Source organism: Plectropomus leopardus, chromosome 23, assembly GCF_026936395.1.
Source record: "Plectropomus leopardus strain MGB_pleo_1.0 chromosome 23, ASM2693639v1, whole genome shotgun sequence".
NCBI lineage: Eukaryota > Metazoa > Chordata > Actinopteri > Perciformes > Serranidae > Plectropomus > Plectropomus leopardus.
The window spans coordinates 18,781,907-18,807,595 of NC_142198.1; the positions used below are offsets into that span (position 1 = coordinate 18,781,907).

A 25,689-nucleotide genomic window follows, 5' to 3' on the forward strand; every position below is an offset into this window, starting at 1 on the left:
ATTATTTCAAACCACTAGAGGTCAGCGTAGCTTCACCTGACCGTCCTGAAACGCCGCTCTGTCACAGGTCGCTCTCATGTGGTGAACAGACCATCCCCTCTGCTGTTAACATGAAAACAACATGTCACGTCTGCTCGTTGTGTAACCTCCCTGTGTGTGTGTGTCCGCAGTGTGCATCGCATCAGGGACCAAGGTGGCGCTCTTCAACCGGCTTCGGTCCCAAACAGTCAGCACGCGCTATCTCCACGTGGAGGGAGGAAACTTTCACGCCAGCTCCCAGCAGTGGGGCGCCTTTTACATCCACCTGTGTGAGTGTCCAGCTGCTGCAGCACAAACACGCGGCCGCAGAGCAGCTTCAGATGATGTGGAGGCTCAGTGAGAGTAAAGAGAGGAATGTGGTTGGACAGCTCGTCACTTTGTCTCCAGTCTCTGTCTGCTCATTGTAACCCACGCTGTGTTATCGAAATTACAGCGATTCATCGCACACAAAGAGGGCTGATTGATGGAGTGTGGGTTTGAGTGTCTTCGCAGCAGCACTCACTTATTTCCTCCTTTTTTGTTGTTTTGTTTTTCTCAGTGGATGACGAGGAGTCAGAAGGAGAAGAGTTCACTGTGAGAGACGGTTACATCCACTACGGCCAGACAGTCAAACTGGTTTGCTCTGTCACTGGAATGGCCCTGCCCAGACTGGTAAAAGAAGACATCATTTGAGAGAAAAATAATAAGAATAATAATGCTGGAAAAGTGTCAGATGTCCCTCTTTTGGCTGCTGGTTAAAAAACTTAACATCAAGTTTGACTCCTGAGAAAGTTACTTATATATTTAGAAATAAAGCCTCCGAGTTTAATAACGTTTGAAAGAGGTTTTTGGAATTTTGTTCCTATTAAAGAGGAGTGAGGTAACACTGTAAATGTCAGTTTACTGTGAGGAATGTCGAATATATTCAGACTAATTCTGTATTCACATACTTATTCAATTTAATTATTTATTTACTGCATTTTTTTTCTTTTAAATTATTTATTATTATTATTATTTATTTTTAACATTTAAATTTTTTTATCTTCCGGTTTATTTATTTTGTTTATTATTATTATTGTTATTATTACTAATATAGTTATTTTTATTATTTATTTGTTCATACATCGTGTTGTAATTTGAAATAGTTAACTGCATAGAATTAATAAACATATGTTAAAAATTTAAAAAAATAAATAACAATAATTATTATTATTACTTTTTTATATAGCTCCTTTAAAAACTTGCAATTTAAAGCAGAAAAGGGATACTGAAAAGTCCCATTGAACACAAACAAGACAAATCTAGGGTAGAATTAGGATGAAATTAAAATCAGAGGACAAACAGTGCAAGATGTAAAATGTTAATATAAAATAATAGATAAAAAAACTAAAAGGGAATCTTTAAAAAAAAAAAGAAATTGACCAAAAATAACAACAGAATCAATAAAAGCAATAAAACCACAAATAAAAGGGAATGAAATAAATTAAAACATAAATTAAAAAGGTAAAAGAAATAAAAGACATCACATTAAAGCAAGTCAATTCATTTTTCATTCATTTTCTCATCCTTCCTTTACCCTTCACTTTCTGATCGGCTCATCCGTCTTTCTTTTCTCCGTCAGATCATCCGTAAGGTGGACAAGCAGACGGCGCTGCTGGACGCCGACGACCCCGTCTCCCAGCTCCACAAGTGTGCCTTCTACCTGAAGGACACAGAACGCATGTACCTGTGCCTTTCCCAAGAAAGGATCATCCAGTTTCAAGTGAGCGTCTCGCACTTTTTACGTCTTTCCATTTGTGCACGTCAGTCCCGAGCGGAGGTCACTTCAGAATCAGAGCTGAAGAATCTCTCAGATGATTGAGGCCGATCGCTTCTGAGGCAGAAAGTGATCTCTGAACCTTTCCAGCGGACTGAATTGGAATTGGCACTGAGCTCAAAGTTTCACATACTGTTTGTCGTTATTATATTTTATACCCTTTAAAGCCTCGATGGACAGCAGTTTTTTTGGTGCTGCGTTCAAACGTCTTTCAAAAGCATTTAAATCTATGCAAGTTGAGCAAATTGGTTTCATTTCTGAAGGAATTCATGAAGGAAAAGGTCATGAGTTTGGCAAAAAAATACCTAAAAGAGGGAGAGAGAGAGGAAGAAAATTAATAGATCATCATCAGAAATCTAAGGGAAAAGGCTAGAAACTGTAAATGTTATAAATTTAAAAATAATTCCATATTTATATTTACATATTTTTTCTGAATTGAAAAAAAATGTAATCTTAAGCACCTTTTTCCCAGGTCTTTCCTTATTTTTTTTTTTTTACTTTATTTTATGTTTCTTTAATTATTTTATGTTATTTATTTGTTTATTTTTATTGTTAATTTTCCAGTAATTTCCTTGCAACTTTTTTTTTTCCTATTTTCAGCTAATTTTGTGGTAATTTCTTATTTAGAAATCAAACCAAATTGCTCAGATTTCAAAGGGTTAACACAGGATGCCTTTTCTATTATAACAGCCGTATAGAGAAAAAAAGGACACTTGACTGCAGTCTGGAGTCTGATTGGGTTGGATTGTTGGTGGTTATCTTTTCGGCCCCTGATGTGCATTAATGTCTTCTTCCTCCTCCTCCTTCTCCTCCTCCTCCTCCTCCTCCTGCAGGCCACTCCATGCCCAAAGGAACCAAACAAGGAGATGATCAATGACGGCGCCTCCTGGACAATCATCAGCACAGACAAGGCTGAATACACTTTCTACGAGGGCATGGGCCCTGTCCACTCGCCTGTCACCCCCGTGCCTGTGGTCGAGAGCTTACAGGTACACGCCGCCGAGACGCAGTGAAGCTTTAGCCGTCTTTATATTATTATTTTAGGTGTTAGATTATTAACTTCATGTCATCACAGCTGGAGACTATTATGCACTTCCTCATACTTTGCACTTTTATTGCTTTTCAATTTAAAAGTTTGTTACACCTCTTTTATATGAAATCATGTCCTCAATTTTATTTATTTATTTATTCGATCTGCTTATATGAGTTTAATTCTACACTTTATTTAATTGTTTATGAAATTGTATTTTTGTACTTGCACCAACATCTGTTCATGTGCGCCATGCTCTAATGTTCTTAATATTCTTAATTTTGGGTATGTCATGAGGTGGGCAGGTGAGGGGCTACATGGGTTTTTCATATTTTATTTTTTTTCTATAAATATTTTAATCTGGGAAGCACTTATGATTGAAAAGTGCCATATGTATATAACAATTGTTATTATAATTTTTTTAATTATTTTTTCTTTTTATTATTATTATCACTATTTTTATTATTATTTTATTATTATTATCATCGCTATTATTATTATTATTATTATTATTATTATTATTATTATTATTATTATTGTTATTATTATTATTATTATTATTATTATTATTATTATTATTGTTACTATTATCACTGCATTAGCGTGGTTACTAAACGATCCTCTGTGTCTGCAGCTAAACGGTGGCGGCGACGTCGCCATGCTGGAGCTGACAGGACAGAACTTCACTCCAAATTTGCGGGTCTGGTTCGGAGACGTCGAGGCTGAGACCATGTACAGGTACGTCTTTGCTTTCACTTTTCGTAAAGGTCACTCAGTTTTGACAAAAATATCGAGTCAAAGAAAATGATGGACTTTAAGTTTAATGGATACAGGGATTTTAAATGAATAAAAGCTTTGCGAATGCTCCCTGTCAGACGTAACGCTGCAGATCCTGTGAAGGCCTGAGAGCCCAAATCTTATGAGTCAACTTGTGTCATTCTTCTCTAAAGCTGAGCAACGGCTCATTTTTGCTCTGAGTGAGCCAAAAACCTTTTAAAAGCCAGAGTGCTGCACTGTTAACCCCTCGTAAAATGTCATTACCTCCCCTCTGTCATGTTGAGTTTTATACACAGATTATAGTTTGTTTATCAGCACCACCCACCAAGCTTTAACCCTTTGAAACCAAGATCAACATCAGCTTTTTTCTTTTTGTGTTTTTTTATGCTTTGTTTGTTTTATTCAAGATTTCAGGTAATTTTCTTGCACTTTTTTACTGATTTCTTGCCAATTTTGTGGTCATTTCCTGTTTCGTTGCTCATGTTTTTGAAAGAAAACCCAGCCGGTTTCCTCAAGTTTGATTAATTCAGAGACAGTGGAGGAACATGAATGCATGACTGCAGCGCTGCAGATCGGACCGGCCTTTTTAGCTCCGGGCGTTCACACTGGGCTAACCTTGACTTTAGCCCGGGGTGCGCTGACGCTCCTAACCCCGGGCTAAAGTTACCTGTGTGAAACAAAGTTTAGTAAACAGCAGAATTTTAGGATGTTAGCATGATTAACGTGTTCAAACTGACCCGCGGCGAAGTGTGGATCATATGTCCCGGGCTTCGGTTGACCCTGGGTAACCATGTGTGTGTTTAAAAGGCCTAAGAGCCTGTTTATAACTGTTTTCAACATGTGGTTTTGGGTGATGAGGGTCTGTTCACACCTGGTGTCAGAATGCGTCTCGAGTGATCAGACCTCACTTTGCCGCTTTGTATGTAAATAAACACATGAATCATTTCTGTTTGCAAAAAAACAAAGGTTTTGTTGAGATAAAGTCAACACAAAAACAGTCGGGGGTGTCGTATTTTGTGCTTTTTGAAACATTTGGCAGACAGATCAGGTCTGCAGGCAGACAGCTCTGTTACCTGCACTTTTTTATTCCGGAGTCACGCTGTTGTAACATGCAGAACGTGACACATTGTCTTGCTGGAATAACAAAGGACGCCCCTGAAAAAGATGATCTGTCTTCAACAAAAAGAGATTATTGTGCATCTTTTGCAACCAGCAAGTGGCCAAAGTCACTCATTTTGGAAAAGATAAGTACCTCTTTTTAATATCTATTCACCTGTAACTATTAGTTTCACTGTTTCAAGCAATCATTTTTAGGAGAGCTGCTAACATTAACAATAATCAGTTTAATCCTTTGAAACCCAGATCGACATCACTTTTTGTGTGCAGCCTTTCACAGGCATTTAAACCTAAATGCAAAAAAAGACAACAAGCAACTTGGAAAGCAATGCCTTCAAAATTGCAAGAAATTAATAAAAGGTGAAAAGAAAAATGAGAGAAATAATTAGATAATTATTTAAAAAGGAAAAAAAGGAAAAATGTCCAGAAAACTACATTAATATGTATTAGAGTTATATATTTAAATTATGTCGTGTTTTCCTTACGTATTTATTTATTTATTGATTTATTGATTTCTATTTATATATTTATTTATTTTTGCTAAATTTGGAACTAATTGCCAATTTATTTTTGGGTGGGGCCATTTCTTGTAAACCTTCTTATGTTCTTGGCAGAAATCGGGCCTCTCTACTTGGGTTTCAAAGGGTTAAACACAAATTAAAACCCTGATGGCTGTTCACTCCTTGTGTTTCTTTTCCCTCGATGTCTCTGCAGGTGTGCAGAGAGCATGCTCTGCGTCGTCCCCGACATCTCCGCCTTCCGCGAGGGCTGGCGCTGGGTGCGGCAGCCCGTCCAGGTGCCCGTCACGCTGGTTAGGAACGACGGCATCATCTATTCCACCACACTGACCTTCACCTACACGCCGGAGCCCGGGCCGCGGCCACACTGCAGCGCCGCCGGGGCCATCCTGCGGGCCGGGAACTCCAGCCTGCTCAGCAACAGCAGCCAAGAAGCCGGCGCCGGCGTCTACGGCCCCAACAGCACCTCCAACGCGGGAGTCACGTCCTCATCCTCCACTGCCGCAGCCGTGGTCTCCTAACGCACACCGGGAGCCGCCGAATACTATATGCCTTGAGAGGAGACGTACCACAAGGTGTATAAAGACTACGGGAAATAATAAACAAAGACTGACTCTGAAGTGCTGCGTAATTTTGGATACAAAGAAAAAAAATAGGAGAAGGGGAAATCTGAAGGAGGAGTAAAAAAAAAAACATCACAAGCCGACGGGAATAAGTGCTCCTCGCCACGCCCCCTCTCCGGTGGTTACTTTCGGGACCTGCCTATCCAGTTCTGGTGGAATGAGTGAAGTTCCTGCAGGCTCAGAGCACCAGCACCTTTCTATGGCTGCGAGAAACCACAACAACAATACATCCACACGAAAAAAAATCTCCTGAAAGTATATTTTTGCGCCACCTTCCTCCTCTTCCTCCTCCTCCTCCTCCTCCCACCACGTGTTTTATAATTATTCCTTTTGTGTTATTTTGATTTTCCTAAAGGGGGCTGGATGTATTGTTGTTGGAGGGAGGATGCAGAGGGACACACATGACGATAACATAGTTTTTATGGACCAAGGATCTTGTATAAGCTTTAGTAAAGGTACATTTTTCTCCATACCTTTTTTGTATTAAACATATAGTACACTTTTGTTACCAAATAGTTTCTATTCTTCCTCTGAGCTTGGGCTTTTGTTTCCCCCCTTTGAGGTCCAAAATCCCAACCTGTATGTTATTACGACCTTACAAACCTGCTTTTTCAGTCTTTGGATTTTTTTTTTTTTTTTAATACTCTTACTTCTTCTGTTGGGAAAAGTCTGAAGTCTGGGTTGTTTATTTACATAAGCGAAGGTTGTTTTTTTTTAATTGGGGAATAACCTCAGAGGGCCTATGTTTGTTTTATCATTGGTTTTTATGAAGTCTTTAAAAAGAAAAGCTTTAAGCAACGCCTCTGCCTTGCCTGCAATACTCTATGTGCGCTATGTCTCCTTCGGAAAGTATACACATCAGTACATCTCACATGGAGCCATAGCAACACTTGCAGAATACGTGAAAAACTAGACTTCCGCGAAAAATGAGTCAAACTAATGTAACAAAGCGTAGTCATTGACTTCAAAGGATAGCCTTAGTACTGTATATTCTTACTGTGTACACGCTCACATATCTAATATCCTGTATCTGTTGCTCTTATCGGTCACTGTTAACGTATCAGAAGCTACGTTCACATAACGGCGATTAATGCTCAAATGTGATTATGTTTTGCAAGATCCGATCTCTCCGTTTATGTCTGAAGTGATCTGAAATCAGACTGAACCCCAGAATGTCTGACATGCAACAAAAATCGTCACACACATTCATTTATTTGTGGCGGCCTGCCACGATCAAAACATCTGCTGCCACGTAATGTAAAATATTTTTGGAGCTGGATGGTTCATAAGGAGCTCTGTTGGAATATTTATACCGTTTGGTTATTTGTTGCACTACACTCTCGGAGCGCAGAGCATAACTCTGGGCACAGACGGAGCAGTAGAACGTCAGGCACGATGACAGTAACTAAAAGTTTGCTTTCACTTGCCTCTGCAGCAGCTGCTCCTCTCGTCTATCATTCTGATCTGTCCGATCGGATTAAATGATCGGTTGTCGGTGCCGTGACTCAAACTTTGCAAACTGCTGCTGAGGAAAAAAAAAAAAAAGATCTCGTGAAGAGTTCATGGACCCGCACAAACCTTCGAATTTGGAAAGGAGACCCAGAATGAGTCAAAGTCTGGCACATACAATCGGATTTAGGACCATGTTTGAAAGTGGCCCGGGTCTGATTGGAAAAAAAACAGATTTCTGCGTCCACACTATTCTGTAAAACATATCTGTGTCACATGAGGGCAAACAAGTCGGATTTGGGCGACATTTGCTTGTGATGTGAACGTAGCCGTAATGTAGTGAAACTTCGTCTGTCACCTAGCGAGGTGTCTTCCAGTGTGTGCTGTAGTTCTGGTGGCATTTAACTCCAGTGGTTCTCCAAAAAAAAAGAAAAAAAGAAAACACTCACAATTTGATGTGGCCTTACCGATAACTTCAATTACATAAAAAAAACAAATACATCGCTTTTTTCTTATCTGCTGTTTACTCACGTTGGAGGAACCTGACAAGCCGATGCCTCGCTTCTTATCACAGGAGCTCTGCTGTTTCAAGCTCGTCGCTGCGGCTCCAGAAACACCCGGTCATGCAAAAGCAGCCTTCTGAAGGATCTCTCAGCCTTCGTTTGTTTCCGTGTTCAAGTACAATAAGCCCGTTTTTTATTCTCATGCGGTGCCCGGCACCTCTCACTTTTGGTACAAAGTGTCACGAGCGCTGTAAGCTCTTTTTCAGCCTTCTTTTTAAAACAAACAAAAAAATGATCTCCTGTGGTTTGTTAACTTTGCAGAAACAAAGCGTGTGTACGTTGTCACTGTCCGAGTAGTTGCACTCATCCGTGTTCATGGCGACCGCGTCTCCTGTAGGAGTATAAAGGCCTTCTAAATGTGTGTTATTATTATTATTATTGAAGATGTGCATTTCCAAACAGAACAGCAATATTGTACAGGTCATTTCATCGTTTTTTGTCCGCCTGAGCACTAGTTCACCAGCCAGCAAATGTGTGTTTGTGTTTGTGTGTGTGTGTGTGCGTGTGCGTGTGCGTGTGCGTGTGCGTGTGCGTGTGCGTGTGTGTGTGTGTAGTTGCTGTAATGGAATATTGAGTCAGACTCGCTCCATTTCAAAGTGTTCAAACTTCTCTCCAAAAAAAACAAAACTTGATGGGGTTTTTCTGTCTTCCACCAGGATCCAAGTGTCAGATCATAGATATTATGTACATAGACTCGCCGCTGGCTGCTGGGTTATACGCCGGCGCCATATTGGAGAGGTATGACGAGCCTGTAAACGAATGACAGTGAACAGGGAAGCTGTGAATGTCTGGATAAAAAGCACTATAATGTTTATATTTCTCAAGCGATTGCAATGAGTCATTTTTATAATGATGTGTTTATGAAAAATGTGTGGTAGAAAAAAAAATCTTGTTTCCAGTTAATTTTATTTGGATATTTAGTTAATAATCACTGCTGCACGCTCTGTAGAAAGCTAGGCTGAAACAACCAAATTGTTTGTTGCCTTTTTCCCATGTTTTTTTTAAATAATATATTTATAAGATTTTCTTATTTTCCATTAAAAACCCCAATTAAGGACAAACATATAACAAAAAAAAGTTTAGATCAACAAACATAAGAGGTCACAGGAAATCACAGGTTACAATAATTAATGCTCATGAAAACTACTCGTAAAATATGGAATTTTCTCTTTTTTTTTTTTTTAAAAAAAAAGCACCAATTTGCTCAGGATTTAAAGTTACTTTACTTTTAAAAGACGTCTAAAAGCTGCAAAAGAAAAGTAATGAAGCTCCAGGTTTCAGAGGGTTAACTGAAGACTAAACTTTATTTTCTACCACACGTGAATCGTAAACCCATGAATATAAAAATGACTAATTGCATTTGGTTAAGAAATATAAATATTAGGCTCTGTTTTGTGTACGGGCTCGTCTATACCTGACCATTATGGCGGCGGCGTTGGCGTATCGCTGCAACAGGCTGATCCGGTCAATGCGGCGTCTATGTCCGTGTGTTTATGCGTCTGATAATAATCGTGGATAAACATTCAAAGGCAATACTTGTTGATCTTACAGTACGACTGTATACACTTCCGGGGGAAAAAAAAGAACAATACTGTAACTTGAATGTCTGCTTAATGAAGAATTTTTACAAACCCTTGAAATAGGAACAAAAAGGATTGCACCCCCTTCGATGTAAAAAAGATTAAGTTATGCCCCGTTTCGCCACCCTCGCCCACCTGTCAGTCATTAATGTTAAATGTTTTATATTGTAATATTGATATTTTTTAAATTATTGGTACAAAGTCCCCTTGTCTTATGTCCAAAAAAAAAAAAAGTGCATTATTGCCCGTGCTGCCTACCTGGGAGTTTTTTTAAAAAGAGGCCACTTCCTGTCTGTCCTGGAAACGTTGAGGAATTGGTGCTGCGGCGGCGGCGGTGGCAGTGTAGCGTCGAAATATCACCCTTCACACCTTGTGACGAGCTGCAACCTGAAACCCTTTACTCTGCAGGATGGAGGTCACAAAATCTTAACTGTAGATTTTTAACTAGAGTGTTTTTTCTACTAGCTCTAAAAGAAGTTTTTAACATAGCCTCTGCATTAGCATCACACCCCCACTTCTTCCCCCCCCCCCCCCGAGTTTGGATATTTTTGGGTTTTTGTTTACATGCTGAGTCGCCTCTAACCACCCCTGGCTCCTCTTCATCTCCTCATGCGAGTCTGAACAGCTTTCGCTCAAACTAATAAAGGGGGGTGATGCATGCTTTTTAAAATAATGTGTCGCCTTGACAATCGGAGCTGGTTTACAGTTTTTCTCTTCAGAAATAGGGAGTAACGAGCGTTCAAAAAGGGGTCAAAAAATGTTACATGCCTTCTTAGAAAACGCACGCTGCATTAACCGTGGCGACTGAGCTTTCAGAGAAAACATTAGCGATGCTTTTTACAAAAAAAAATATCTTAACCGGTTCTCTTTGTGTGTCTGGTCATGTTTGTTTTCTTCCAAAAGCAGCTGTTCTTGTGTTTTTGTTTTTTTTTATAATGAGCTCTGAACAATGTATGTATCCTCTAATATGCCAAATGTCTTTTATAATGTAGTTTTCATGCACTGCTAAACAAAACAGGGCAGAGTGAGAGGCAGCTTTAAACAAATAATGAAATTTAAAAAAAAAAAGGAGTGTGGAGCCCTTCTCTGTCGCACTCAGCCTTACTTCTCCTTAAGACTATTTGGCTGTTTGCACTACAGAGCGCTAACTTTTTCTTTTTCTCTCACACATTTCATCCTCACTCTTTCATGTTTATGTATTTGGACTTTCACCTCTTTTTGTTTTTAACACGCAGCCTGTTATGCTTAGCTTTGCAACAGTTTTTCGTTGTCATTTCCCCCTCTTTCCTCCTCTCCTTCATGTCCTTTCACTCTCACTGTATCTGTGTATTATTCTAGTAAATGGTAAGCAGAGGTGTCATTGTGGTAGTATACTCAGTGCTCAAAGGGTTGCTGATGGTAGAAACCTGTGCCGTTTGTAACATTTTAGCAATAACGTCAAAACAAAGGGGACGGTTTTTTGTTTTTTTTTGTTTTTGTTTTTTTGATAACATACGTTAGTTTTGTTTTTGTACATATTGCAGCTCCAGATCATGCTCAAATCTGTATGTCATTAAAAGAAGAAAAAAAAACGAGAAAAAAACTTGCAATATTGGCATAAAAATGAGAAATAAAAAAAGTGATATAAAATCTCACTTTGTGTTTGATTGACTTTGTTTGTTTAATCGTCATCAGAAGCATTTTTTTACACTTTAGCTGAAATAGTACAAATGAATAACTTGTGTATTTTTTTTCTCCCCACAGTGACAGTTGAAGGATAGTTCATCCCTTGGGGCGCCCGCTCTATCCACTGAGCCACCGAGCGCCGCATACAGGGGTTGTGTCCTCGCCGCAGCGGCCGCGGGTTCGATTCCAGCCTTGGCCCTTTGCTTCATGTCATCCCCTCTCTTTCTCCCCGTTTCACGCTGAAACTGTTCTGTCAATTAAAGGCAATAAAGCCCAAAACACTAATCTTTAAAAAAAAAAAAAAGAAAAAAGTTCATCCCAAAATCAAAATTTCAGATTTTTCCTCTCAGCCGTGGAGCTATTTATCAGTCGACATTGTTTTGCTGTGAGTGTTGGAGGTGTTAGGTGTAGAGATGTCTGCCTCCTTTTCCAAAATATTAGACTTTTGGTGCTTAAAGCACAAAAAAATACATTTTAAAAACTCAACTGCAATGTCTTTTTCCAGAAATCATGACTCAATTACTCAAGATAACCCACAGACCTTGTTGTGAGCAGTTTCATGTAGGAACTATTTTCTGTCCACTTGTAAACCGTATTAATGCGCCGAAGGAATTGTGCATCTTCTGCTAGCTCACCTAGCACAACTGAGCTAGCTCACGTTACACCTCAGCTGTGGAGGACAGCATAGTTCAGTTTTTAATTGGAAAAAAAAGGCTTTGAATTCAGTTTTAATTGCAGTTTAACTCCCCTTTTTGTCAAATTCTTAAATCACTATTATTTGTTACTTCTATGAAACAAGTGGGGCAAACTAACAGTCGCTAAGGCTAAGTATAATTTGAACCATCTTGATCTTAACAAAGCTTTCTAACTTGTTAGCTAGCTTCTAGCAAGTTTAACAGTATTTTAACAGGGCTAGCCAGCAGTTAGATAGCTATAAGCAAGCAACTCAACATCCATTAATGCTAATTATGTAATGCTGGCAGCAAAACATTTAGTACTACCTTTTAGCTTTCTAGCTAGCCGGCAGGTTTTTCTTAATGTAGAACTGTAATTTATTTCATTACTGTTGTCTGCTGGCTAGCTCACCTAGCATAAGAAAAAAGCTTTGCATTTGCATTTCAACTCCCTTTTTGTCAAATTATGAAATCATTTACCGTTTTTGGGACTACAATTTCTTAGTGTTAACATTACATTGACATAAGTAATTTGTACCAACATCCATGCTTGAACTGAAAAAATCTTGCCAGCTTACTAGCTAACGGCTCCTAGCCAGCTACACAGCTTGGAGCTGTATCCCTTTAAAGAATTTGGGTTTATTTCATTACAGTTAACTTCTGTTTTTTTATTCTTTGTCTTTACAATGAATTACTGAAGCATGAGAAAGAAACGCTGAGCACTGGTGGTAGAGGTCCCTCTAAATAACGGTTCTTGTGCCCCACAAGCCACCTGCTAACGTTATCACCAAGCAGAAGGAAGTGTGCATCTACTCAGCTCACCTAGCACCATAGTTAACATATATTACAGCTCCGCTAAGGAGGACACCATTTTTGTTGACATCTTGTGCTGTCAAGAGCGCGAGCTGCTTGTTGAAGAGTACGCAAATGTCTGTGGATTATTTTGAACAACCAGGTCATGATTTCTGTAAAGAGACATTGCTGTTGAGTTTTTCAAATGTATATATACTTTGAGCGCCACAAGCAGAGTGACATCTAGTTTCATTATATTTGAGAGACATCTCTACAGCCTATATCTCCAACCCTCTGCAGCTCACACCAAAGCAATCTAGATTGATAAATAACACTACAGGTAAGAGGCAAAATATGTGTTTTTGATTTTGGGTCAAACTGTTCCTTTAAGCATCTCCCAGGGCTTTGGGCGTCTACCAAGCCCAAATGGAGCTTTTATCCTTGGGAAGAAGTCCCAGCAGATTCCCCCCTTTTCTTTCCACCACTTGTCTGGGCCCTAATGCCCTCTGTCCTTTGGATCCACTTTTATTAAAGCCGTTAAAAGCTCCATGTTACTCTGCCCCGAGCCGTTGCCGACGCATTTGCACACTGGGCGCTTGAGGTCTTTATATGGTCAACCAGACGTTGGTTATCCGGAGACGGCAAGTGCGTCTGAATATAACCAAAAGAACACAACACCATCCCTCAAAAACCACTTTCAGATGTATGTAAAATCACGGATTACATTCAATTATGTGCGCTTTTAACAGGACTTGAGTCAAAATAGGCACATTATCATGCAACAAAACAAAATACTTCAAAATCTCCATCAATGCATCAAACCTAAAATAGGAATTTATACAATATGAACATTACAACATATGGAAACAAGAAAATAAGTTGCTACATTAACGCTGCTATATTTAACAGTATGAATCAGCGGAAATCAGGTGGGTGATGCCAGGAACTCGCTCTTTGAAGAAGAGGATACAGGTGTTAAAAGTCCCACTAAATGATAAGGCCTCTGCAGTTCCTGTGGTACACTCAGTACAAACCCCTGTAGGCACACAAAGACACACATTTAAACACACATACGGTACACACACAGTGGGTCAAGGACGAGAGCAAAACTGTTTGTGCACCGCAGGACTGTTTTGAAGCTGCTGAGTACAGTCACATCACAGCGTGACAGGCAGCCGCTGCTGATGACAAATAAAAGCCTGTTTACATATGAGTAGACTTTTTTATTTAAAGGGCCATATCAGTCATTTTTCATGTTTTATCCAATTTCCTACTAATCATGAATAGTTAATTACTGCTGCTGACTATTTTTATGTGTTTTCTTCATATGCAGGCGACCAGTTTGCAGTCATTTCCAGTAGAGACTGATTGCAACTGCTGAAATGCATCCCTGCCCTGCATGGCAGCATTGGTCGACGTTAGCCTCCGGGTTTTCATACAGAAAAACATCATATGAGCACGCTATCGCTGCAGGAACATTATGCTCCCTCAGGTCGCCCGGGTAAGTAAGTGACTTCATTTTGACCACAAAGCCTTTTTTAGCATTGTTAACTACTAAATATTAGCACATTAAGCCGCTCTTACACAGCTAATGGTGATAACAGAGCTTTCAGTGATATCTTAGTCAACCATGCTAAAGGAGGTTTACAGCTCAAAACTGAGCTAAACTAATCGCCAAATGAGCACCTCCACTAGCTAGCTTGCTCCAACCAAACGTGAGTGACCCGAATGGTGCACAGTGCAGGTAAATGAAGAACAGCAAAATTAACCTACAGACCCGAATGCGTAACCGGTCAAAAGTACTCATGGCGGTTAATTGTTAATATTTCTAGTTCCTGTGTATGTAAACCAATGAATTACATGGTGCTCCGGTTATGCGCGGCTGACAGTTATCGCCGCAGTTACAGTCATACTATTATTTTGGTACAGAAAATCAAATGTTTGAATTCGGACATCCATCCCATGTGAGTAGTTAATGGGCTGAAAAATGGGTCCTTTTTGGGATTGTCCACAGGTTTCATGATGGCCACATGTCTGTTGGACACATAGGTGGGTTTTGTCATGTCCCACTCTTAGATACGTTCCTGCTATTTATCATTTTTGTCAATTCTTGCACTTCCTGTTTTATTTTGGTGTCCCACATCTCGTTTCAGCGCCCACGTTCTGTCTAGTTTCCCTTTCGTGTGAGCGCCAGCCCCGCCCTAATGTGTTTCACCTGTGTGTCATTGTCTCACCTGCCCCAGTGTATTTAGCCTCTGTCTTCCCACTCCTCTGTGCCAGATTGTCTTTACCACCGTGTGAGCTTTCCAGCAGTCTTCCCAGTGTTTCTTGCGTCGTGATATTGGTGCTAGCTTGTTTTTTGACCACCCTTTTGCCTGCCGTTTTGGACACCTTTGTCTGTGGACTGATTTACCGTGTACCGACCTTGCCTGTAGTAAAGATCCTGAACTGCTACTCTGTCTATTCCTGCTTTGTGAGTCAGGTTTGAGGTTTACCAAGAGGGGGCCCCACATGGGTTATACTAGGGCTATGTAGGTACCAAGTAGGTTATGGGCTAAATATAGGGGATTTAATTTGGGGTCCACTTTGGTGAACCGATCCGTGGGGGTCATTATGGAACCCGTAGACAATGCCATATTGGGCTAATTTTGTAGTCCATTTACCACCCACATTGGCTTCAAAACACGTTCTGGCTGGGCTAAAATCTTGTATTTTATGCGGTTTACAGTTACAGAGCTTGACTTCAAAAACACTGAAGAGTTTTAAAGTTCAGCTCTTGTCCTTGGAGAGAAAATATTGAAGAGCTTTTCATCAGAATCACACAATCTTCAGCAGGGCACTGAGTTTGCCCTGTTGCCATGGAAATTGAACTGTTCACATTTAAGGCTTGTTCATGTTCGCTGAAAAGATTATTTTCGTTATCGGCCTTGGACCATTTCCATGACGACTGGACAAACTCAATCTACAGATAAAGACAGATATGATCGAAAGGCTTCAGAACAGTTACAAAGAGTTTCCCCCTTGAGGTAAGTTTCTTTTTTATCAACTAATGCAGTCATGTACAAGTTTGAGTACTTGCAAATTTTCATTTACGTTTTTTTTTCTTTTCAGCTTAGGTGGAGCATGTCATGCGGTGAACTGTTTTCATTAAAGGTGAGTTAGAGAATCTCTAATTTTTATACTGTAAGCATTATGATTACAGGATGTTACCGTCTCTGCATCCTGTTCTTGTGAGCGCGATATCTCAAGAGCCTCTTGAGGTGAGCAATTTTGTATGAACGTCAAATTTGAATTAAGGATAAAAACTGATTATATATAAGTGAGCAACGGTCAAGGTTAGTGTGACCTTTCGTCTGTCTCATTCCTGTAAACATGATATCTGAAGAACAACTTGAGGGAATTTCTTTTAATTTGGCACAAACGACCGCCTGAACTAAAGAATGAACTGAGCGAACGGGTCGAAGATCAAAGGTCAAGTTCACTGTGAACTCAAAACTCAACAATGATCTATTAAGATTTTGGTTGTTAAAGGTCAAGATCACCATAACCTTGCATCTGTCTCTTTCTTGTAAACATAATATCTTAAGAAAACCATGAGGGAATTAATTGAAATTTGGCACAAACGTCCACTTTGAGTCAATGATGATGTGATTAGACTTTGGTAGTCAAAGGTCAAGGTCACCGTGACTTCGCAGAAATTGATTTTGCAGAAATTGATGTAAACTGTAACTGTTGGCAGAGGCATACAACCCCGAAGCGGTAAATCTTGTTTTGCAATTTGTAGAAACTGATGCTATCTTGCAATCTAATCCTTCTGGCACTGATTGTGGTTTTGGATATTTCCAACCTGGTGCACATAGTTCAGAATAATAAAAGGTATAGAAAGACTATTTGGCCCCTGTAATGTGTTTAAAAATAGTATATGGAGAGTGGAACATTACATGAATGTGTATCCTGTTTCATAAAAACACTCCCTTGCTATGTCAGACTTGAGGTCCTTCAAGGTTTTATATGACCAGAAATCAGCCGGCGAGCTTTAAGGAAACATCCGGCTCTGTGAGAGCACTGAATGTACTCTTCTGCTCCACAGTCATTCATCTTGTACCTGCTTCATGTCACACTCCAAGCTATAGCTGCTCATAAACTTGTCCTCTACGCACTGTGATGGCTTTACGTTGAAAGTACACACTGCAGATTTCCTTCAAGTGTTTGCACTCAGGCCAGACCTCTTACACACACACATACACACATGTACGAATCAATCCAGTTTAAGTCAGCTCACTCCAGGCCGATGCACGGATGCCGGTGTAGGTTAAGCGCGTGCTGGCTCCGTTTGGCGCGATATGACCATTCTGCTCATTGGTCTTTGGCCCGGCTCTTAATCTGCCCGCTTCCCCTTTAGTCATCTTGCTCCCAGTCGACTTCCCTAAGCTGCCGCCTCTCCTCAAGCAGCTGCAGCAGGTGAACGTGGCCAGCATGCCCTGGCGGAAGCGCTTGTTCATGAAGCAGTAAATGATGGGGTTGACGCAGGCCGATGTGTAGGACAGCAGGTGGATGAAGGAGATGGGCGCTCCGGTCAGGCGGTAAGCCGAGCGCTGGTCGAAAGCTTGCCACGCGTTGACCACAAAGACGGGAGTCCAGCACAGGAAAAAGAGAAAGACGATGACCAGGAGCATGCGGATCACACGTTTCTTGGCCATCAGGTTGGCTGTGGAGCTGGTGCTGCACACACGGCCCACCATGGACATGGTGCTGGTGTTGCCTGTTCTCATGGAGATGCTCTTCTTTTTGGACGGCTGCAGATAACATCCGTCGTTGTCACCGGGCTTGATGCTGTCAGTGCTGGATTGTCTGTCTGTCAGGGGAGAGAATATGAAAAGAGTGCAAGAGAGCAGTTTTATCAGCAGCTTGAGTCCCTTATGAGTTGGGAAGTTGGGGTCATTTTCAATGTTTAGGCCTCACGCTACAAACCAAGGAGGGGTAGCCTTTAAGCTAACAGCATGGATGTATTAAGAGAACTGGATGAAGCATTGAACGTTGGGCACCAATCATCCCTATGAGAGTTGCTCAGTGGGTCATATGCCATAATGGTTCAACTGCTGCATGTAAAATTACACAAATGATCTTGGGATTTTCTTTCTTACTCTGTACTGTGCGGCCTGTGGAGCATGTGAGTGAAAAATGTTGAGTCATGTTTGCTAAAATCTCCAGTGCCCAGCTGTTTTGGGGGATTGTTTAGCCTTTTATTAAAATTTAATCTTCATACTTTTGATTTGTTTTTGTAGATTTATGTCTTCAGTAGAAACTAGTGGTGTTATCACCGAATACCACAAGATTAGGGAAGTTGTAAAATATTGATACATTGACTAAGATGTTGGTTTTGATTTTTTCATAATGCCAATATGTTTATTTCCACACCTCTAGATTTCCTGCTGGACTTCTCAAACGTGATTCCCCGGTACAGCTCCAGGCAAATGAGTCCATAGGCTGTCATCATGATTATCCCGGGGATTAGGAAGAGCAGCAACAACAGCGACACGTACCTGCAAGGGACAAATTAGTGAGAGTAAGTGGAAGCAAATGAGCATCCAGTGCTTCTAATTCAAATCAACACCAAATCGATCCAAATTGCCTTGCTGAAATTAGAGTCCCTGCCTCCAAGTCTAGACAAATGTCGACGTGACAACACAACTGTTTCTATTGTATGTGATGTGTAATAAGCGTTGTCTTTTGTCTTTCCATTATCATAATTTAAATATGCATTTTATATATTTATTTATATATTATATATTCTCATTTTTAAAATATGCTCTATAAATAAATTTACATGTATAATTGACTCAAGTATATAACATTATGCGCTTTTATTTTGAAGGGTTGGATCTATGTAATGTCCGAAGATTTCCCCAAGTGGACGTCTCACACCAGCAGCACCAGACTGAGAAAATCAATAAAGAGGCCATCTGAAATTAGCAGTGCGCTACTTCAGCTGCCACACAGTCCTGAGTGCATCAAAGTGTGAAGACGCCCTGCTGGGACAGTAAAGGTACGACGCTCCCTCATGCACTTATATCGAACTCACCAGGACTGTAGGATGATGTCGTTGGGCCACGCCGTGCGGCACATGTGCCCGGTGCTGTTGTTGTGGCGGGTGAACGGCTTGAGGGTGCTAGAAATGGGGTAGGGCAGCATCAGGACGAAGGACGCCACCCAGGTGGCGGTGATGACCTTGGCGGCGTGGGATTTGGTCTGCCATGCCCTGGAGGTCAGCGGTTTGCAAATGGCGCTGTAGCGCTCCAGTGAGATGGCCACGAGGTTGAATGTGGAAACACTCACTGACACACCTGCACAGATCAGAATATTTTTGTTTTTAGTTTTGGGATTGAGCTCTGATTTGTCTAAAACTGAGCCCACAGACTGTACAAAAGAAGTGGATTTAGCCACTGTGACTAGAGATGACAACAAGTAATCGAAAATCAACTAATCGGTTGTTAATAATTTAATCAAATGTTTTCAAATTTAAACAGTCAACTGACGAGGCTGTTCAGTCGTGTCAAAGCATGTGCAATATGTAGCTGTGAGCTTTGATTTAGCAAAAAACACATCTGAAATTGTTTGAAATTAGCAAATTTTTAAATGTTTTTTTCAAATACGGATTAATCGATTAATCAATTGTTAATTCAACCAATAATCGATTAATGTAAGTGCTGACAATTTGCAGCCCTTATCATGAAGTATCTGTCCGTAGAGTACTACTATTAAACCTTGAGTTTGGCCTTTTGGTGATTGCCAAGTTGTTGTTTTTTTTTTCCCAAACATTTTTTATTGTTTTTTGTTATTATAACATAACACTTTAACCCTTACAACAATCCCTATGCCCCCACCCCCCACCCCTACCCTCCCCACCCATCCAACAGCGTCATACTCTCAGTGCAACAATATATGCATACTTCTAACAGTTGCAACTTAATTTCTTACACAGATAGGTCCGTAATGAATTGCAGAAAGGATGTCCAGATCTTGTAAAAGTCTTCAATCTTTCCTTTAGCCAGATAGGTCAGGCCAAGTTGGTTTTTGGAGCCAAAAGTGACCGTATTCGAAAGAAAGTTTGGTTGTTGAGACTGGGACTCCGAGTGAAGCAAATGTGTCATTAATTAACTCTTTGTTAATTCATGTGGAAATAAAATGCGGTTACTTTAGTGTAGAGCGTCGGATTAGTTTTACGAACGCGTCCTATGATTGCAACCAGTAGAGTCGCCCCCTGCTGGCCATTAGCAATAATCCAGGTTCAAGGCGTTTTCGCATTGGTTTTAATGGGAAATACAAGTTAACACCCTCATATCTGCACAGTAAATATGGAATAAAATGCAGAAGATTTAAGATTATTTTAGTTCAGCATAAAGACTTGAACATGGGTAAAGAACTAGCCTGTCCAAAGGTTTTTAAAAAAAAGGCTATTGCTTCATATTTAACAGAAAGAAATCAAACTTCTTTACAAATTCTCAACAAGAGGCCAAATTCAGTGCATTTCCCAAAATGTAACTTTTCCTTTAATTATGAGCATTTCTCTCCACTATGGTTTTTATTTTTCTCCCTCTGCTGTGGGCTGTTTAACACCCAGGATGGTCGGCATCCTCACAACATGTCACCATGTTTACTACACTGCTTGTGATGCTACGGCACATTAATCTTTTGCCACATTAAAATTTCACTGCTGAGCGGCCACAGAGCGCATCCTGCACTGTCAGCTACCAGATCAGCATCAACGCACAAACAAGAGCAACTATAAATACATTCAAATGATCCCTTTGTGCAATCTGAGAGGAGCGACAAATAAACTGATAAACACACGGACAAATGAGGTAATAATGCTGGATGACAGCGCTCTGATCTCACTAAAAGAAGCAACAGGAAGTTAGGGGAAAAAAGAAAATCAGATTTCCTAGCTGACCTCTAATTGGATGAGAATGAAATATTAGTGAAGGAGCGTCATCGGTAATGACTGCACCTGATTACAAGGCTCCCAGCGGAGGCTTTCTGAGAGGTAAAGGGGAAGAAACTTCGGGAGTTAATCAAAATCACAAGCACATTAAAGCCAGGGGAGCAGTGTACCACATACCTGATCTGACTGGCTGTCTGTGGCCTCTGATGTTAATCGTCTGAAAAATCATTTTGTAATTTAACTCAGATAAGTATGTTTCTAGAATCTGTGCCTGTAAAAAACAAGGTCTGTTTACTGCCACAAACAAAAACAGACTCGGCTTTATAATAACGGAGAGCATGATTTTTTAGGATTTTGCACAAATTTTAAAAGTCTAACTATGAGCTAAACTTAAAGCAAGTTTTTTGGATTGGTTATTTCCTATTTTTGGTCATATTAAACACAAATATTTTAAATTATTTTTGGCACAAAGAGTTGTTTTTGGCACAATGTTTTGCATGGGAGGAGATTTAATGCTTTGTAAAGGTGTTGGGATTTAATATTAATAATTTTACTGAGTGTTAAAAGTATAGTATGGTATAGAAAATAAATAAAATAAAAATATTTCAGATATATGGTATACAAACAATGTCAGAAAAAAGTCTTAGTATAGTACAGTGTTAAAAAAAATCAATTAGAAAAAGTCATAATATAGTATGGTATTAAAAATTTGTGAAAAAAGTCATAGTATAGTATGGTTTTGAAAATGTAATGAAAAACATAGTACCGTATAAGTTGTAGTATGGTATAGTATAAAAAAAAGTCATAGAATAATATGCCATACAGAATTTTGGGAAAAAATGGTCATAGTATTGTATGGTGTACGGTGTTAGGAGAATTTGATGAAAAAAGTCACAGTACAGTACAGGATTAAAAATTTCGTTTAGAAAAAGTCATAATATGGTTAGAAATTTCACTATAAAAGTCAGAACAATATGGTTTTAAAGTGTAGGGTAGCTACTGTAATATTTCTTTTTTATTTTTTTGTCTTTCTCACCTCCTGGACTGGTTTGCGTCATGTCTCTCTGAAGCAGGTCAGGTGTTGCCGTTTACGTGCACGGAGCTTTCTAATGTTCAGCCGCTGTACCTCGTATCACACCCCTGCAAACTGCACACTGTAGCGGATTGGATTGGCTGCTTGTACGTTTTAACCTCAGATTCAAAGTGAGCACAGACGCTTTTCGCCCTTCAGCAGATGAATGTGAAAACAGCTTTTTAATTTCCGACTCTGTACATACATTATTCTGCACTGTGGAGCTCAGACATCAAAGAGACAATAAGAAAAACACTCTTTTGGGCGGAGGCTGACGTTTAAAGTTCTGCTGTTCTCGGTTAATTTGAGATTTTTATGGACTGAATTCATTTCCAGTTTACTCATGTCATTCATAAATAATTATCCTTCTGCACCATCCATCATTTTGCTCAAGATTTCTATAATTACTCCTGTCTAGATTGCACATGTAAATGGGAAATATAGTAGCAAGTTAAACTGAAGTGGTGTTGTAAATATGGCTTCGGGTAAAACTAAACTTTGTGATGACTTTTCCTTTGACTCGATCTTAGCTCATTAAACAACCAGGAAATGAACTTTGCATAGGACATAACCCAACATGACTCCAATTACACAGTCTTTCCGCCATATAATACAATTATCAGTACATTTAAAAAATATAATAATAATAATAATGCACCATGGACATACAGCGTTGAATCATTTTGTATCGGCCATGATGGAATATTAGGTGAAATAGCAGAATTAGAGGGCAACAAAGCGCCAGTGCAAAAACTACACATTTAAATCACATTTGAATGCAAAATTTGAACAAATCTGCTGATTTTTTTAACTTGCAACTGTCGTCATTTGCTTTCCTTGAGTAAAAGAAGGTCTACTCAAGTAAAAATGATAAATCAAGGTATCAGGGTAATATTTTGGCAGAATTGGGCCACCAAGCATTAATGCAACATTTTTACAGTCAAGTCAAACTTGGATGCAAAATTTGAAAATTTTTGTCATAATTTGCCGTGCTTGAAAGAAATATTCCCAATTTTGAGAATATTGATAAATTGAGGTATTATGATAATATTTTCTGACAGAAGAGGGTTTGAATTAGATGTCATCTGTGCAAAAACTTTTACATGTTTAAATTACACTGGGATTCAAATTCAAACAAATATGGCAAATTCCCAACTTTCAGCTGACGTCATCGGCTTACCTTGAGTAAAAAAAAGTCTTCTTACAGTAATTATGACAAATTGAAGAGTCACAATAATATTTTTGGCAAAATGGGGATTGAATTAGAGGGCCACAGAGCGTGTATATAATTCAGTCAAAGTCAAACTTTGATGCAAATTTTGACAAGATTTGAGAAAAGACAAGAGAATCTATCACAGTTTAACCCTTTGAAACCTGGATTGACATCACTTTTCTTGGCTGTGTTAAAATGCCTTTTATAAGTGTTCAAATTTCACTTATTAAACATTAGTAGATCCTGAAAATATATATTAAAAAAGCCCAGAAAACGATATTTCTGATTATAATAATTCTATATTTAAAATAATTTTATGTAATTATTATAATGCTTAAGCTTGTGCTCTTTTTTAAACATGCCCATTGTTTTTTTTTTTTGCTGTTGTTTGTTTCTCTTGTTTGTTTCTGTTTCTTTTTGATAATTTTCCAGATTTTTTTTTACACTTTTTTTTTTTTTAACTACATTTTGGGTCATTTCTTCTCGTGTTTTTAGAGAAATAAAGCAAATTTTCCCAGGTTTCAAAGGGTTTAAAGTAACCAAAAATGACTCCCCACTCACCCATAAAATACATGACCAGCTTGCACATGCCGATGCCAAAGATGAAGTCTCTCATGAGGTTGGGGATGAGGGTGAAGGGGATGCAGACCAGTGAGACCATCAGGTCGCTGACTGCCAGAGACAGCAGGAAGAGGTTGGTGACTGTCCTCATGCGCCTGTTCCTCACCAGGACGGCGATGATGAGGCTGTTGCCCAGGACACTCAGGAGGAAGATGAGGCTGTAGAGGACGATCCGCACTGTCTCGTTGATGTCTGGGGGGGGAGTGGGAGGCACATGTGCGCACACATAAACTCTGGTCATTCTTCAAACGTGCGCTATTTTGGCTCGCCCTCTCCCTCAATCACTGTTTTTAAATAGATAAATCACTCTAATGTTGTAAAATGTTTGTAAAATAATACTTATTGGCATGTCACCATAAAAGATTTCCTTGCCTTTTTAGATTTTATCCATAGAAATGCGCAGGCTTTGTGCGCATTTTTCTTTCTGCGTTTATTGTGGCAGATTTATTCACTTTGCATAGGCAGAAATAGTGTTCAGCGATAACATATGTGTCTCTACAAACCAATAACTCTATGGAGGACCTGAGCCATATGCGTAATGCGCACTGACGCACAAAAAATGCCCAAAGCAGTCACTCCTTTTGGCACAAACTGGAGCCAGTCGTTTGCATTTGAAGTAAATATTAATATCACATTTCTACAGTTTTTGGAGAGGGTGTTCCATGGCATTTATACAAAAAATAAATAAATTAACTTTTACCTTTAGGTTCGCGTGACGGTTCCTCCTCGCAATCCGTGATATTCTTGATCCCAAAATTACACAAAATCTTGTTGAGGTCAGTTGAATTTATGAGCATGTCGTGTATGGTGAACGTCTCCATTGCGCGTTTTCTCTCTCTGTGTGTAGCTTCAAGTGAAATCAGTCATATGAACAGCATGCGTCATGCTCCTGCAAGAAACAAGCTCCAAATGCTGAGACGCGTCGCTGTATTTCCTCTCAGTTTTGAGTAAAGAGAAAAAACATACGAAAAAAATGTATTAATATAATATTGTCGACAAGTTTCCTGTGCGCTCTCAGTGTGCTGCGCTCCGCTCACTGACATGTGCGACTGGACGCATTCTTGAGCGCTCAGCCCGCCTTTAGGGTCTGTGCAAGTCCCCCCTCCTTTTGCCTTTTTTTAATGAAACACCTCATAAATTGAGTTGCTGCTCGCTGGTAAGTCGGCAATATGTGTTCTGCACGCACCATTCCTCTCGAGTCTTTATTAATACCTCCAATAAGTCTAATTTCCAGTATCATTTATACTGGACCCAAAATCCAAGGTGCACAACAGAACATTAACTCAATTTAAAATATCAAATCCCCTGTGCCAGGAGGGCTCTGCTCTGCGTCAGGCTGCTTCTCTGACACATTTCAAAGCATGAAATCTCCTGCTGTGGCATTTCATGTGAACATGTCAGCAGCAATATGGGAGCTCGTGCTGTAATTGTTCTGATGGGTGCAGAGATGCGCTGTCATTAGTGCGCAAACAAGGCCAACTCCAGTGTTTTGGAGTCGGTCACATGTTGAAGCTGCAGGGGATATTGTCTCTCTCCCTGGTAAAGCATAATAATAATAATAATAATAATAATAATAATAATAATAATAATAATAATAATAATTCAAAAACATGGCAAAATAGACAATGAGCAACTTGGCAAGAAACATCCAAAAGAAGAAATAAGTAGATTTGGACAATTATTTTTAAACAGCTTTGGAAAATGTCCAGAAAACTATAGTCACTATTGTCAGGAGTACATATTTAAAAATTATGATTTAGAAAATTATTATAATTTTCAAGCACTTTTTCAGGTAATTTCATTTATTGAGCTTTTGTTTATTTATTTGCCTGTTCATTTTTTTAAAGCTAATTTTAAAGTATATTTCTTATGTTTTTTGGTGACACTTTTCTTGCTAATTTTTGGATCAGTTATATATATATAATTCTCTTAATTATATATTATATAATATATATAAGATTATGTTGCAGAAAAAAAAGAGAAATGTTTTTAGCACTTTCTTGATGTAATTTTCTTTCTCTTTTAAATGTTTTTGTTGCTTATTTTCAGGTAATTGTCTTGTAACTTTTCACCAATTTCTTAATATTTTAAGGCTATTTCTTATTAAATTGATTGTTACCCTCTTCCCATATTTTTGAAAGAAAACTAGCTATTAAGGTTTTAAATTAGATCAGATTAATTTTATTAATGTCGAAGGAAATTAAAGCGCCAAGCAGCTCG

General features: G+C 39.3%; 2 protein-coding genes across 3 annotated transcripts in view; one reads left to right on the top strand and one right to left on the bottom strand.

The window, feature by feature from the left end:
• Window positions 1–9,086, top strand: part of rbpjb (recombination signal binding protein for immunoglobulin kappa J region b) — a 68,683-nt gene extending 59,597 nt beyond the window's left edge. Inside the window, exons 6-11 of the mRNA XM_042512042.2 lie at window positions 171–308; window positions 578–690; window positions 1,640–1,780; window positions 2,668–2,823; window positions 3,499–3,602; window positions 5,472–9,086. Of these exons, the coding sequence (XP_042367976.1) occupies window positions 171–308; window positions 578–690; window positions 1,640–1,780; window positions 2,668–2,823; window positions 3,499–3,602; window positions 5,472–5,796 (977 nt within the window). The 3' untranslated portion in view covers window positions 5,797–9,086. The remainder of the gene's footprint in view (window positions 1–170; window positions 309–577; window positions 691–1,639; window positions 1,781–2,667; window positions 2,824–3,498; window positions 3,603–5,471) is intronic.
• Window positions 9,087–11,125: 2,039 nt separating this feature from the next.
• Window positions 11,126–24,785, bottom strand: cckar (cholecystokinin A receptor). 2 transcript variants are annotated; one of them, XM_088073154.1, is made up of 6 exons: window positions 24,170–24,785; window positions 23,410–23,661; window positions 18,704–18,965; window positions 18,040–18,164; window positions 16,871–17,476; window positions 11,126–13,657 (listed from the first exon to the last, which is right to left on the bottom strand). In XM_088073154.1, exons 1-5 carry the CDS (start codon window positions 24,288–24,290, stop codon window positions 16,890–16,892), a joined length of 1,347 nt encoding a protein of 448 aa, XP_087929280.1. In that variant the 5' UTR covers window positions 24,291–24,785; the 3' UTR covers window positions 11,126–13,657; window positions 16,871–16,889. The 2 variants fall into 2 exon arrangements, with proteins under 2 accessions (XP_087929280.1, XP_087929279.1); XM_088073153.1 differs by having other exon boundaries at window positions 11,126–17,476.
• Window positions 24,786–25,689: the final 904 nt, after the last annotated feature.